At 35.1% G+C, this 16,985-nt stretch overlaps 1 protein-coding gene across 1 annotated transcript in view; it reads right to left on the bottom strand.

Moving 5' to 3' along the window:
* Nucleotides 1–16,985, bottom strand: part of LOC126968663 (uncharacterized) — a 109,593-nt gene that overhangs the window by 82,948 nt on the left and 9,660 nt on the right. Inside the window, exons 3-4 of the mRNA XM_050813694.1 lie at nt 4,930–5,023; nt 1,811–1,896 (exon numbers count right to left, since the gene is read on the bottom strand). Coding sequence (XP_050669651.1) covers nt 1,811–1,896; nt 4,930–5,004 — 161 coding nt within the window. The 5' untranslated portion in view covers nt 5,005–5,023. The remainder of the gene's footprint in view (nt 1–1,810; nt 1,897–4,929; nt 5,024–16,985) is intronic.

Here is a 16,985-nt window from a genome sequence, read left to right as displayed (position 1 = left end):
AGAGGAATTAATACATTAAAGATGCGTCATTGTTTTACTTATGAGCATACCGCCAGTTGCAGAAAGCATATTAAAGTTAATGTTTCATTATATCACATGCTTATCTTTGACTGTCAAAATGAAAAAGAAAGTGACACTTTTATATTTAATGAAACATTAACTTTAGGATGCTTTGTGCAACTGGCGGTTAGGTACATTATACATTATTACACACTAAAAAATTTTCACTCCTAGCTAATCGGAACTATTTGAATTTCGAATGTTATATTTTTTGAAACGTTGCAACCTTCTTAGTAATAAAAAAACAATTGGCGGGAAATCATTTGTCAATTGTTTTTATCACACATCAAAGTTCTACGTACGCAACGAAAATGGAATTAAGTCGAAAAGATTTTAGAGCGATGATTTTTTACGATTTTAAAAGTTCTCTCTCTCCGCAAGACTGTGCCGCTCCTGTTCAGAATGCTTTTGGGAGTGAAGCACATTGCTTGAGCACCGTGAGGCGATGGTTTGCTGAATTTGAGAGAGGTCGGGTTTCTCTACATGACGAATTTCGTGAAAGGCGGCCTTCAACTACCGTCAACGAAAATAATGTGGCTACTGTTAAGCGGATAATTGATGAAAACCCGCGGATTACCTATGAGACAATTCGAGGACTATTGGGGATTGGTTTGAGCTAAATTCAGAAAATTTTACACGAAAAATTGAAAGTTCGGAAACTTTGTCGCGTTGAATCCCTCATGAACTGACAGCGGAGATTCTAATGCTGTTTATGACATTGTCACAGGAGACGAAACGTGGATTTATTGTTTTGAACTCGAAAAAAACATCAATCTTGTTGGGTGTTTGAAAATGAGAACAGGCCAACAAAAGTAAGACAGGCGGGAATCGTTGGTAAAAAAATGATCGCATTTTTTTTCTCAGCTACGGGTCCCATCTGCAAAATTCCATTTGTAGATCAAAAGAGTGTTAATGCCGAGTGGTATTCTACCATTTGTTTACCCAGGGTGTTAAAAGAAGTTCGCGAAAGACGACCAAAAGCCGCGTTCTCCTACATCATCAACGCTTCTTCACACACGGCCAACAAAACTTGGTCATTTTTAGCTTCCGAAAAAAGTACAACTCGTCACCCATCCTGCACATAGCCCCGACCTAGCACCCTGTGATTTCTGTATTACCCCAAAATCAAAGATTTGATGAGAGGGTTCACTTTTACCAATTCCAAAGAGGCTATCACTATAGCGTTCAATCAGCACGTAGGAAACATGCCTTCAGATCTGTGGTGCTCCTGTTTTAAAAAATGGTTCGATCGCATGAAAAAATGTTTAAAATGTAACGGAGAGTATTTTGAAACGCAATAAACATAATATTTTGGTTATAACATGTTGTTTTTTTAAGTTACGCAAAACTTTTAGTGTGACCTACGTATTAGGCACCAAGATACAATGTTTGTATTTTTTTATGACAATAATGGACGAGACGAGCAGGACGTTCAGCTGATGGTTAGTAATAATTATAATGAATACTGAATAAATGAAATGACAATACTAGATTTAAATAAATAATTAGTTCTATATACTTATACATTTGTTATTATTGTTTTACTTTAATACTTGACCAGGTTATTTTATTAATATGTAGGTTAGCATTTTTTTAACTGTTAACTTATATAACTATTTTTTTTATTAGTATTCATATTTAGTGCGTAGGTACCTATGTATTTAATTAGTTGCCCTATTAAAAAATATATTAACTTGCATAAAATATTCCGATAAAACATCGTTATTATTAATTAACAATCAAGGCTTACCAAAAATTGATTAACTCCTTTGGGTTACTGCCATTATTCAGTTTTATGATAAACTCAGCCAAGAACAAATCGAGCCATGTTGATTTCTGAAAAAAAAAATTAATGTAATATACACCGTACAATAGGTTAACACCTACGTTCATGTGATATGAGATAAGGTCGCCATCACTAACTGCCCTCAGCGTTGTTCTAACTAACTTTCTTAAGAGTATTCGAGAAAGTTCTAATTCAAAAACGTGTTATTTTTCGATAAAAGTCCTAAAATATCGGCGGATGCTTTTTCACTTCGGAATCCACGACCATCATGTTAACGAAGCATCCTTACACAAACAATGAGTTCAAGCTCTAAAGGTTGAAACATCCAATATACGATAATTTATGAAATACTTTATTCTATTTAAACACTAGCTGACCCGGCAAACGTTGTTTTGCCATATAAAGTATAATTCACGCGATAGTTTTATAAGTAATAAAATATTGCCTATATTATAGCCTGTACATCATTTTGTTCTATTGTCAATAGTTCTTGCAGCGCACGCAAAAATAGATTTTCGATTTCGCACCTTGTGTTACAAAATAGCAATTTTCGGATCCCTAATTTTGAAAAAAAAACATAGCCTATAGCCTTCCTCGATAAATGGACTACCCAACACTGAAAGAATCATTCAAATCGGACCAGTAGTACCAGAGATTAGCGCGTTCAAACAAACAAACAAACAAACAAACAAACAAACAAACAAACAAACAAACAAACAAACAAACAAACACTGCAGCTTTATAATATTAGTATAGATGACTCATATATTGGATGCATCACCTTACAAACTAATTAGTTATGTATATTACAGCCATTGTAAAATACTCTATTCGGTTGAAAAGAGTGGCCGTTGAGTTTCTTGTATGTTCATCTCACGAGCTCAACTTTTTACGAACATATGGTAAATTCAGTAATATAAAAGATATATTTGTAGTGACGATTCGAAAGAGTTAGTTTAAGCTTAATTGAAAACAGTTTATTTGACTTTGAAAGGTGTCTAGAAAATTGAAATTGTTAATTAAGTTAAGATGAAAATTAGATGGTACTTCGGTTTTCGTTAATGACTGAAATACTATATAATATATGTAAGAAGTGTACGGCTATTATTTATAACCGTAATTAAACGCTGAAAATAGGAATTTGGGAGGCAACTATGTATGGGGCACTGCCATTAAAACACAGTGTACAACATAAAAAAAAAACCCGGTCAAAAGTAAGTTTATATGTATAATAAAACCGTGTTTATAATAAACATATTGTGTTACATTCCCCAGTACATCAGCACCAAGCTTATAAATACTGATCTGAAGATGAACACTGTGAAAGAGAAAACCAACCAACTACACCATAAAGTACCAACTGCGACTATCATGCCATATAATTTGGCTTCAAAACTGAAGGGTGTAGTGTGATATACAACAGACTGAAAAGATACAGCATTCCTAACCTTACTAATAGATTCACCACCGGATAGTTATCAAACATGTAGATCAGATGATAGAGCTGTCTATAAAAAAATTCAAGACAAAGATTATCTACAAAGAGACAATAAATTGGCTTATTTTTAGCTTTATTATCTTTGCCTATTAGGCACAACACTCATATACAGTCGCTTTTTTTCCAGAAATACCTCATTTGCCCATTGTTAACTACGTTTATATCTTAAATATGTATAATTCTTAAAAGTACTTATGCCTATGCCGTATATACCTACATTATTTCAGGTCTTATACCTCTGATACGCTAACGTCCCGCGCGCCCCTAAAAGCCACTTGCAGCTGAGCTGTTTTCGCGCCAAACCCGACGCCGGCCACTTGAAACGTGATAACCACTTGTGTTTATAATACTAGAGGTATTATTATGTGGTTTATGTTACGGTTTGCTAGATAAACAAGCTTGGTTATTGTAAACAAGAAACGTGATTTATGATAGATTCGTGTTGTGATTTGTGAATGTAGCCGCTTTTTTCAGAGTTGTACTAGAAATGATGACTATTTTGCTCAACGCGTCAAAATAAAAATATTCCGATTGTAGGTCGTGCTAAGTATAACACAGGTGATTTTTCAATACAAAATTTGTTTAAAAGCGCTAAAAATCTGACTATCTGACATAGTGACTGGTGGCTGTTTATTTTAACGTAAATTTCTACATACCTACTTTATTGATACTAATTCTTTGTTATATCATATATTAAGTTTATTTTATATTACACAATAGGTACTATTTCAAACGAATAGTTTACCTATACCTACAAAACATAAAGTGATTTTGTTTTTGTGGTTTAGTTCAATTTATATTTCATTTCAGTTACAGTCAGTATAGAACAATTAGGTACTTAACTCAATGAAATATGGGTAGGGATGGTTATTGGAGTGAGTACGGACAAGTAAACACAACAGAAGCAGAAGCAGAAAAAGCGATCAATAAAAAAAAGGGCAGTAAACAAAAACCGAGTTACAAACAGTAGCGAGATATCGAGTCTAATAAATGTAAGCGAAGTCAATAGGTTAAATTAAAGACTTGGGCGAGAGCCGTGGCAGATAACGCGAATACTTGTTGAACGTCTGTGTGCGTGCGCCACACACACTCACACATAGGACCGCAAACTCGCGCGGTCCTGCCCGCGTAAGCGCCACAAAAATATTGATTTAGAAGTCTTAAATATGAGTAATTCCTCTACAGCTAATGTTAAATGATTGCGAAACTGAAGTGGCAGTGGGCAGGGCACACAGTTCGACGGATAGATAGCCGGTGGGGCAGTAAAGTCGGAGGCTCCTTTGCAACGGATGCCGGTTAGATTATGGGTACCACAACGGCGCCTATTTCTGGCGTGAAGCTGTGTAAGCATTACTGTGTTTTGGTCTAAAGGGCGCCGTAGCTAGTGAAATAACTGGGCACGTACCGGAAGACGTTGTGTTGGTAGGCCCCTTACAAGATGGACCAACGATCTGGTCAAGATCGCCGGGATACGTTGGGGGCAGCGCAAAACCGATCGTCGTGGAAATCTTTGGGGCAGGCCTTTGTCCAGCTTCCTTCCAGTTGATGATGATTGTGAACGTTACCTCTTAAAACTTAATAATACCTCGTAAGTCCCAGTCTCAGCTTTGAAGAAGTGTTCCCAGTACAGCCGGAGCGCGTCCTCTCGCTCCGAGCCCATACCCACCACCGCCGCCGAACTGAAAATATTTTGTTTCTCTTAGCCCATTGCTACATAAATGCTATGGATTTAATAGTACCCATTAAGAATAATGATAATAGTTTAAAAAAAATACGATAAAAAGCAAAAAATTCTTTGGTATTCGAAAATTTCCTAATATTAGATAAATCGGTTAAAGATAATGGTTGAAATTTAAAACGAACATCAATTCCTGCCTTATCGACGATAGATGAAATTATATAAATTAACAAAAATCTTTTTGTTTTTTTTTGGAAATTTTAAACAACAACGGTGCCTATTTCTGCCGTTAAGTGTGTAAGCATAGATGTGTTTCGGTCTGAAGGGCGCCGTAGCTAGTGAAATTACTGGGCAAACGATGAAATGAGATGATATAATGAATGTCCTGCTCGTCTCGTCCATAATTATCATAAAAAAAACCTTTACATATACCAGACGGGCTTAGAGTCGCAAGCAGCAATCGCCAACATAGACACATTGCAAATACTCATATCTATTATAATATTCGCAATGTGCAATTATTATATCGAATAATAGTTTTACATCAGATTTTTATTTATTTCTTCCTACCGACCGGTTGATGCTCGTAGATTGTGGAACATCTATAGAAATGAGACGTTAAGAAAGACAAGGTTTCGTAAGAATAATACAGTCAAACAGTAGGTAATAATGGTAATAAAAATACAATAATCTCTTCCTCATGAAACACAAAGCATACCAAACATAGATCCAAGTATGTTAAAAAAAGTTTGCAAAATCCAAAAGTACGCTTATATATAATCTTATTTTCCACGATATTCTAAGGTGAGGTAAAAATAACACTAATTATTATTTTAACTTTGTCAACAATATTGTAACGAGTGTAATCGATATCAGTTATGAAAATATAGTTTTTTATAAATACGTAGCTGACCAACAAATATTTTAATATTTTTACCATATTGTGATGGTTGTGAGTTAAACACTTCATTTGTTCATTACTCTGTCGCATTAGGTTAAACCTGTAATGATGGATGTAGTGTGATTATATAAATAAAATAAAAAAAAAGACGTGTGGCACTCGGGGACTGCCGCGGTAAAGCTTTTGCATAGCATTTTTTATCAACTTATGCAATTATAATTATTTATTTATTTTATTTATGCAGTAATTTTTTTGATAAAATTAATTTAAAAAAAATCAAACGGGATGTGAGTAAAATTTAACTTGCAAGATTTGATTACAGATAAACAACGGGACAGGTGAATCTAAATAAAATGCTTGGCATAATAATAAAAATTAAAACAAAACGTGATAAAAAAAAGAAATTAAATAAATCAAGATGTACCCCAGGCTCGAACCTGGGATCTTCTGCACAAAAAGCACACGTGATAATCGCTGTTCCACGGCAACTGTAATGACCGTGCCGAAATATCTATATACATCTAGTAAGTAAGTGTTAGGTTATTTTCGTTACGGAATTTCTGGATTTGGTCTCCACGCTCAAGGCCCGCGATAGAAGCTATGCAAAAGCTTAGTAAAAAACAAATAGAGAAAAAAAAAAGTTAATATTCGATTGGCATCTCGCAATAGGGTTGCGAATCTGTGGATGGAACAGAATAATATAAAAATGGCGATTTAAAAAAATTAAGTTGCATGTATTTTTTAATACTAAATCATAATAAAATAAACATTTAAATTTTGTCAAAAGAATAAAAAAAAAAATATTTTTGGGCGGGTCACCTTTTAGCATTTAGGGATATGAAAAATATAATATAAATAAAAAAAAACTTCAGTAGCGAGAATGACGATTGGCGAGACTAGAGCTTCGCTTATGAGGCGTGCAATAATTACGGTCATACACAAATAAAATTTGAAAACAAAATTTAATGAAAAATCTTGTATGCTTTGTTCAACTCTCAGGTTGTGGCTTCATCTACAGGATCTACTTTACAGTTGATAACCTGGTTAACTCCAATATTTGCATATTAGGAAATTGACTTGAGATGTCGCTCTTGTAATTCTTTACATTTTATGACGATACGTCACTCGAACGGTTAGCTCAGTTGGGAGAGGACTGGCACGGAAGGCCGGAGGTCGTGGGTTCGAGCCCCGCATCGTTCATATAATTTTGTTTACTAATTTTATTTGTGTATTAATCCTAGTAGTGAGGGTTATCACTTTAAAAACATAACAAATTAATTAAGATCATGTTAGTTATGTAATGCAAGGCTAGAGCACGCTAGAGTGCGTGGTCATCATGTCTAGCGAATGGTATATCAGTTGTCCTATATGCTGGATGGTCAGATAATACAAACATTGCAAGCCGGCCGGTGAGCAACTTGCGATTAAGATTGAACTGATAAATGTATTAAATAAACGAGACAATATAATACAAATTCAATGATAAGAAATAACCGCGACAGTTTATAAAAGAAATTAAATGAGATTCACCGATAATGATAACTTTCTATTAATTCTTAGCCCGTGCCCAAAGGGTAACAATAACTCTCAGAACAAACGCAATGGCAGCGGAGACATACCCCCCATAATAGTCTGGTAACTTAAAGCATTGCTTATTCTCACTCTGTCTTCTTCTATTGACCTAAGTCAGAATGAGAAAAACACTCCTAAGCGGCTGTTTAAAGTTAGCGAACCATTATGAATAAGGGGGATAGTATCTACGTTTTCTGTATATTATAAATCGCACTAGATGTCAGCCTAGCGAAACTCTCTAAAGACATTATGACAATAAGGGACGAGACGAGCAGGACGTTCAGCTGATGGTAATTGATACGTCCTACCCATTACAATGCAGTGTCGCCCTGGATTCTTAAAAAACCCGAAAATTCTGAGCGGCGCTACAATTGCGCTCGTCACCTTGAGACATAAGATGTTAAGTCACATTTGCCCAGTAATTTCACGGCGCCCTTCAGGCCCAAATACAGTAATGTTTACACATTACTGCTTCACGGCAGAAATAGGCGTCGTAGTGGTACCCGTAATCTATGCTAGCTTCCAGTGCAAAGGAGCCTACAACTCCCACAGGTGCGAGAAGTGTAGCAGTTAAATCACTCCACAACCTACTAATATACTAGGAATTTTCCTAGAAGAAACATATAAAGCTGAACTAACAGGAACTAAACATATCTGACTGGACAGGAAGAGCAGAAGAACGTAATCCCCATAAACCCACATCCGAGTCACAAGTCCAGGACACTAATCGGAGGTGTTCACTCTGTCACACGTTGGACTCTGCACCCAAACAGATACTCACGGGACCACAAATTACAATAAGTGTAAGCGAATTTCGCATTATAGGTGATTGGCGGCGCTTCAACCACAACTGGAACACCGATAATACAGAAACTGGAGCCTTGTGGCGCAGAATAAAATACATTTAGTATATAAGTATCAGTAAGTAATAAATAGTTAGAAGTAACCATTTATTTGAGGCCAGAGGCCAGAGAACCAAAACGAGACATAAATCACAATTTATTGCGTTGAAAAACAAACAAATAAAAATATTTTATTTCGTAATGTAAATTGCATTAGACTTGAAATATGCCATTTTTTCATACAGCTCTTTCGGAAGACAGATTACCTTACAGAAGAACGAGCAAGAAACTCTAAGGTTGCTCTAATCAAAACAGAATGGTATTACTGGTTCATATTTTCAATTTACAAATCATTTTAATTACAATATATGCAAAGTGATGCAACAAAATACACAAATGTCAATTACTAAATGCCTTGCACGAGTCAGTCAAAAAATGTAAATTAATAAGTAAAAAACATAGTCATACGTAAATTAAAATAAAGTAGATGCATCAATCCACACATACCGTAGTAAATTTAATTGTATCAGTCTAAGTTACGTACTTACTATAATATTTTGTATATCAGTTGTATTCGGTATTAGAGAGATTAGCAGACGTAACACAAACACAAACACGACAATCAACCAGAAATGGTATATGTCCAATAAACGTAATTTGCACCAACATTCACCCGTTGCAAATATCGATCAACTTATCACAGGATCGAAGTGTCCGAACAAATATTTGCATTACCAAAATATCTATAAGTTGTTTGCTACTGACATGATAGCAATGTGGACGCGCATGTCGCACGCCCGACGTGTAACTCACTTCTGCCTACTATTGACTCCTAAGTCCTAGGAGCCTTATCAGTAACAGCCACTCACACTTGCGAGATTTATATAATGGACGTCGAGGCGTCGGCTAGGGTCGTGCTTGCACAATAATTCAACAATAACTTACAATTCGATACACTTTCTATGAATTGAACCGAAACTCAAACAACTAATTGACGATTCAACGAGTTTATAGACGATAAATATAACGGGGATGATACAAATTAAACAAAATTTTAAAACGATGCGGGACTCGAACCCGCGATATATCGCGTTCCGTGCGAGCGCTCTTCCACTGAGCCAACTGTTCGAGTGACGTATCATCGCATATCGTATATGATAAATCTTGCATGTCTTGTTCAGTTGAACAGTTGAGTTGAAGTTCTCAGTTTGTTGCTTCATCTACAGGATCTACTTTACAGTTGATAACCTGCTCAACCCCAGTATTTGCATATTAGAAAATTTGACTTTCAAATCTAATCAAAGATTGGAATCGAAAAACAGAACGCGACAGTTCGCGGGTTCGAGTCCGGGATCGTTCATAATATTGTTTAAAACTTTAATTTGTGTAATTAATCCTAAGAGTGAGGGTTATCACTGTAAAAAATAACAAATTGTTTAGATCTAATATTATTATCCATCTATATTTAAGGTTCGTTACCTTTCCATAAAGTTACTAAGAAACGGCAGAATCTTGCCTCACTGCTCAAATCGTTATTGGGAATCATTTGCTTTTAACATAGCTAGAATTCATCATAATATTTTGGACTACTCAAAGGACTACTACGGTATACAACCGCGTAATGTCATAGGCTATATGTATACCTCAGGTGTACAAAGACACATCATGATAAATCACATTATAATAATGATGCAATTAATAATCAAATGAAACCTCTATCAACACCCAATATTATTAAGGATTGGTTTGGGATTTATGCCGTTTCATCCAGAAATTAATCTTTCGAGGCTGCCATTACAATTTAAGCCCAACTACTACGAATTCTCACAGGTTTTCTGTCTGGCTAAACGGGCAATTAGTCAAAATTGGTCTCAGTGAATCCAGTCTTTGAGGATACCGTCGCAGTCACTGGGGATCCTAAAGGCATCTTACTGGAGTATGATGCTTTGTAAGAGTGGAATGCAATGTAATTCTTAAACTAAAATACAAGGGCATACCCCACCAAAAGATTAAGGATTCTGCGTAGCTTTAAAGCAAAAATTTATGTCTGCACCCTTTCTATCAAGATCACCTGTTCTTTATTTCCATCCATATCCCAAAAAAGGGTATATCAACGCGCTTACTGTCAAGTCCATCTACATCATACGTTCCATCAATATCTTAATGTCCTAGTAGCCACCTAAGATTTTTTTTTGGGATTTGCTTGGGACTTAAGGTTGCTTTACTAAGGTTGACCAAACAATATTTTTTAATAATATATTTTAAAAAGGGTACATATTTAAATATATTTCTTAAAAGGTGTATCATATTATAGTACCTATTACTTTTTTATGAAAATAAGGGACGAGACGAGCAGGACGTTCAGCTGATGGTAATAGATACGCCATGCCCATTACAATGCAGTGCCGCTCAGGATTTTTGAAAAACCCACAAATTCTGAGCGGCACTACAGTTGCGCTCGTCACCTTGACACGATAGATGTTAAGTCTCATTTCACTAGCTACGGTGCCCTTCACACCAAAATACAATAATGTTTACATATTACTTCACAGCAGAAATAGGCGCCATTGTGGTACCCATAATCTAGCCGGCATCCTGTGCAAAGGAGCCTCCCACTGGTGAAACTCTAATTATAACCGTTCAGGTTGGGTTAACTTCGGTACAAACATTTGACTGAGTAAAATTTGTTTTATCTGATTTAAATTTTGTAGCTTATAACTAGCTGTTGTAATATATGCAATTTGTAAAAACTAATTTTAACTTGACAAAACGTATTAATCTAAAAACTGTAACAAATACACTAACAGTGGGAGGCTCCTTTGCACAGGATGGCGGCTAGATTATAGGTACCACAACGGCGCCTATTTCTGCCGTGAAACAGTAACGTGTCAGCATTACTGTGTTTCGGTCTGAAGGGTATCTAGTGAAATTACTGGGCAAATGAGACTTAACATCTTATGTCTCAAGGTGACGAGCGCAGCTTAGATCCACTCAGAATTTGTAGGGTTTTTCAAGAATCCTGAGCGGCACTGCATTGTAATGGGCAGAGCGTATCCATTGCCATCAGCTGTACGTCCTGCTCGTCTCGTCCCTTATTTCCATAAAAAAAACTAAGCTTTCAAGTATTCTTTAAAAATATACCATTATAATAAATTTATATATTCGTGCATTTAATTCAATTGAAACCCAGACCAGGAGCTACTCTAGAGCAGAATTACTATGTATGTTATCTTAATAAGTAGTAAGTATTTATTTAACATGCTATGTGTATAAGATATAATATTGTTTATCTATGTTTATTATCAGTAATTGCTTTCATTGCGAATTATATTGCCAATTGAAAATATCAGTTCATTGATATTCTACCAAAATAACACTTGTGACCCCACAATCAGTATTTAAGTGAAGAGAAACAGATATCACGCACTATTTGTTGTTCAGTAAGAGTGTAACTCATAGGTATTAGAACAATAACTAGTTGAAGTTGCAACTTTTGAAATACTTTTCGATTAATTACAAGTATATTTTAGTTAACAAATAAAATTTGAAAAACAACATTTAATGAACGATGCGGCATTCGAACCCACTACATCCGGCGTTCCGTGTCGGTGCTCTAACCAACTGAGCTAACCGTTCGAGTACCGCCTCGTTATAAAATTCTGTTTGCTTTGTTCAACTCTCAGGTTGTGGCTTCATCTACAGGATCTAATTTACAGTTGATAACCTGCTCAACCCCAATATTTGCATATTAGGAAATTGACTTGAGATGTCGCTCTTGTAAATCTAAACAATATGTTATGTTTTTAAAGTGATAACTCTCACTTCTAGGATTAATACACAAATAAAATTTGAAAAACAAAATGTTATGAACGATGCGGGATTCGAACCCACAACCTCCGGCGTTCCGTGCCAGTGCTCTAACCAACTGATCTAACCGTTAATTATTGTATATAGGTATTAATCCTAGAAGTGAGAGTTATCACTTTAAAAACATAACATATTGTATATTTTAGTTAATTACTAATCAAAAACAATTTGGTTACACGATCACTTCCAAACCAATACCATCTTTGTGCTGCAGAAGAGGGCTATTCGCGCTAGTTATATATTTAATCTAGGTCCCTAAAGAATCATTGAGAGCAAAATTCAAAGAAATAACCATCTTGACTGATGCCTCTCCATATATTCTTGATAATGTAATGTTCGTAGGCACTTATAATGTCTACTTCTCAGCTAAGTTGAGTAGTAAGTCTTTTTTGGGGCGCTTTTACAACAAGATCCCAGAATATGTTCAAAATAAATGTATGACAAATAAAATTGTTAAAAAACGTTTTCGGTTACTATAACATAAAATAAATTACTTTCTGGTGATACCACTACGATGTGCTATTAAATTTTATAATACGATTTTACACTGTGACCATATACTTATAAAAAAAAAGAAGCCCGCTGAGTTTGTTGCGCCCGTTCTTCTCAGTTCTGAGGCATTTGGAAGTAGGTGGTAGTTTTTGACTTTAAATAATTGATTTTATATCCTATTTTGAATAAAAATATCATCGGGACATTAAGATTCCATATTTCATGCTCAATATATAAATTTCATTGGTCAAAGATGCTTTGAATGTTTTTATACGCTTTATATTAGCTTCACCTGTATGCTTGTATGTTTGTAACCGACTTCTTTGGGCGCGATTTTGACCCACTTTAAACGGCTAGATTTCGTTCAAACTTTGTAGATTTATCGAGGACGGATGACATTACACTAATTTGACTAAAAAATGAAAAAAATAAATAATAGTTAAAAAAAAACTAAAAAACACGCTTTATATAAAATTCAACTAAAAAATAGAAAATAAATTTAAATTGAAAATAGTGTAAAAAAATATACTTATATTTTATTGTAAACAAAGCGTGGGGTGCTTTTTAAGATATTATTAAAATAATAATTCTTCTACACAAAAAAGCGTGGGGTGCTTTTTAATATATTATTAAAATAATAATTCTTCTACAAGCCACGCTTTTTTTCACAATAAAATATATTTTTCTACACTATTTTCAATTTAAATTTATTTTCTATTTTGTACCACCACCAGTTGGTATTTCCTTCTTTTCTGCGACTTATACAAAGCATTTTGACTTATTAGTCTTTCGTAGCCGAAGGGTTACCAATGGGAAGAAAGTACTAAGGCTGATATCTATAGCTATAGAGCTTACTTAGACTTTACTTAGGTAAAACGTAGCCGAGATAAAATGCGCATTTGACTTTTGCATTGGGCTATCTTATCTTAAGCTCAGCATGATTTTAACTGTCAAATTACTATTAAAACGAAAAGAAAGATTATACTAAGCTAAGAGTATTAAAACCTCATATTGGTATGGGAGTAAATGATGGAACGAGCAGCTGACCCACGTACTGCAACACTTCGCGGTCTATCCATGTATGACCAGAGTCGTACGCATTAAAAAAGGACACCTTCAAACCGAAACACAACAGAAAGTAAATGCACTGCTGCTTAGCAAACGTGTGTGGAAGAATGTGGATTTACGAAAATTATAATAAATCTTGCATCACCTAACTTATCTTGAAAGATTAGTAGTACCTAGTCAGGTTAGTTGAGCTGTGTTTTTGTCCTCGAAGCATTTTTTAACGGAATGGTATACGCCAGAGGTGCTCAAACGGTCGATCGGGATCGACTGGTCGATCGCGAGTGCTTTTTGAGTCGGTCTCGAGAAAAAAATCCGGTATAATAAGCTAAAATCGGTAATTACGTACCATCTTATGAAAAGTATGCTTAGGACATGCAGTGTCATGCAGATTCAACATCCAAAGTCGCTCTTTAGTTAAGCTTAGAACTTTAGAACGCGTTTGTTTTGTAAGAACCAATAAATTCGCAATTTTGAATAATAATTATGAGTTTTTTCATTGACATTTAACAGCAGACCTACACTTACCTTGACTAAAAAAATGCATATTTTGCGCAAAACTACTATCTATGTCATCGTGACACTCTACCTAGACGACAATCCTTCATCACACATACTTGAAGCCTCTCAGAGCCGATCGATCGTGGTTTTACAATTTTGAGGTAGATCGCCAGCAGTTCAAGCTTGAGCACCCCTGGTCTACGCGGTGTACAAATTCGATGCTTAAATGTGTCTTTCGAACAACAACAACTTTGACGATTCCGTGCTGTTTCATTACCTTACTTAACTTACGTTTAGAGTTTAATTCTTTTCATAGCTTTGAGAGGACTGGATTAAGGCTCATTAGTGCGGCACATGCGGAGATTTTCCGTCTTCATGGAACATAATTATTTTTGACAAGTTTCACAATTACAAAAATTAAATTTGAAAACAAATTTATGAACGATACGGAACTCGAGCCCGCGACCTCTCGCGTTCCGTGCGAGCGCTCCTCCACTGAGTCCACCGTTCGAGTGACGTATCGTTGATAAATCTTGTATGTCTTGTCCAACTCTCAGGTTGTGGCATTATCTACAGGATCTACTTCACAGTTGACATGCCGAGTATAATATATTATTATAATAGTATGATAGTTTTTTTTGTACTTCTTTGAGGATACGTAGGATTGTCGAAACTGAAGGATTCGTTTTGGGATTAGTTGTTTCGATGTTCGCTTGATATTTTGGTTATTTTATCCAACTCTGTCACTTCCTCATTGCCTTTATTTGGCTAATACACTTAAGATCAATTGGAATCAACTCTCAATCAATGCTCTCAAGTGTCATCGATTCGAGAGTTTTCATGAGGTTATCATATTTGTGTTTCTAGTGTAGAGCTTTTATCTAAGTTTAGTCGCGATTGCTGCCTAATTCATCTATTATTTTTGAAATATTGAGGGATCCGAGGGTTTCCATACATTTTCATTATCATAAGCACATTAAGGAATTTGCTAGAAACTGTGACAATCATAATGTTAACACGAGGAACAAAGATAAACTTGTTATGCCTGCTACTCGGTTAAGTCGAGTTAGTAAGTCTTTTATTGGGCCATGTATATGTTCTTACAATATGATCCCAGATAATATACAAAACAAATGTGTTACGAAATTTAGGTTAAGGTTATTATAACATAAATGATTTTCTTAATAATACCACAGTCTGGGTATGAAGCGGACACGGGCTCTTTAATTATAAATTATTATTGTATGATATAACACTGTAATCCTTATTTTTATAAATAAAAAAAGCCCGCTGTGTTTCTTGCGCCCGTTTTTCTCAGCTCTGAGGCAGTCTATTTTGAATGGGTGGTAGTTTTTGACGTTCAATAAATGATTTTGAATCCTATTTTGAATTAAAATAAATAAATACATTATGCTCTTTTAACAAGTCCTAAATGTCTTCACGTGTTTTCAGGGTAACATGGTTATCAACATATATTTAAAGCGGATGCCTTGCATGTTGTGATCATGAAGTGAATTAATAGAGTATGGTACGATCCATTCAGGCTGGATTCAACACCAATAGAGAGATAACTTAAGCCATTAATAACGAAAAAATCCATTAGTTCTGGTAATTTCTTGGGGCGGAAGGTCAATAAGTCAGTTCTAAAGTTGATGGGGAGTGGTTTTTGTGTCGATTAATACAATTTTTCAGTAGCCTTGTTACAGACAGACTGCCCCAATAAGAGTGCTTCGCATTGCAGAATAGTCTGTTACTTACGTGAATGGGCTAATATACAAGTGGGTTACCTGTGATGGCAAAACCAGCTGATAGACCGAAATACCGGTCATAAGATGTATTTCCAGGATTTGAAGTGAGAATATCCTTAAGCTTAAAGGTTTTATGGCAGTTAATTGTTTACACATTACATTGTTAATAATTTAAACAATTTTGCTAGAGTTTCTTATAGTACAGTAGGGTCACACCACAAAATGAATTAAAGAAATAGGGTCATACAATAAGGTGTAATTCAGATCGCACAGCGCTTCTAACCTACATTTTTATTCACCTAGAAGTTGCCTCTCTTTATATCGCGTGACTCTTACCTCTTCTGACGACTTTAGGGTTGACTTCTTTACCTAAAACTGTACCTAACTAGTATAAGGTCTTCTAATAAAAAAAACTACGTTTAAAAAAACCGACTTCAAAAACTGAAAAGAATCAAATAACTAAAAATTTAATTTAATACACCTCTTATCAAAACCTTTACCTTTAATAATAATATAATACTATTATTTATATGTGCTACCTATTAATAGGTTTTAAGTCAGTGCCAAGCCCTAAAGAAAATAAATCTTACTATTATATACAGCTTACTTACTGTTATTATTTAGGTTATCTGGCCACGTGTGTCTGTCCACTTGAGTTGTTTTGTTCTAGACGAAGTCATCCCGCTCAAAGTCACGCGTGGCGAGTGTAGGTACCTTTATTACATTTGGCTTGGCACCGACTTCAAAGCTATCAATATGTAGCACATACAAAAATAGTATTTTATTAATATTAAAGGTAAAGGTTTGCAGAAAATGTGTATTAAATTAAATTTTTAGTTATTTGATTCTTTTCAGTTTTTGAAGTCGGTTTTTTTAAACGTTGTTTTTTTTTATTTTTAACGTTTTAGAGTCAGTCAATAATAATATATAATCAACCTGAAAACAGAAAACAATTATGTCATCCATGTAGACAAA

This window comes from Leptidea sinapis, chromosome 16 (genome assembly GCF_905404315.1).
Source record: "Leptidea sinapis chromosome 16, ilLepSina1.1, whole genome shotgun sequence".
Lineage (NCBI taxonomy): Eukaryota > Metazoa > Arthropoda > Insecta > Lepidoptera > Pieridae > Leptidea > Leptidea sinapis.
This window is presented reverse-complemented; position numbering and strand designations above follow the sequence as displayed.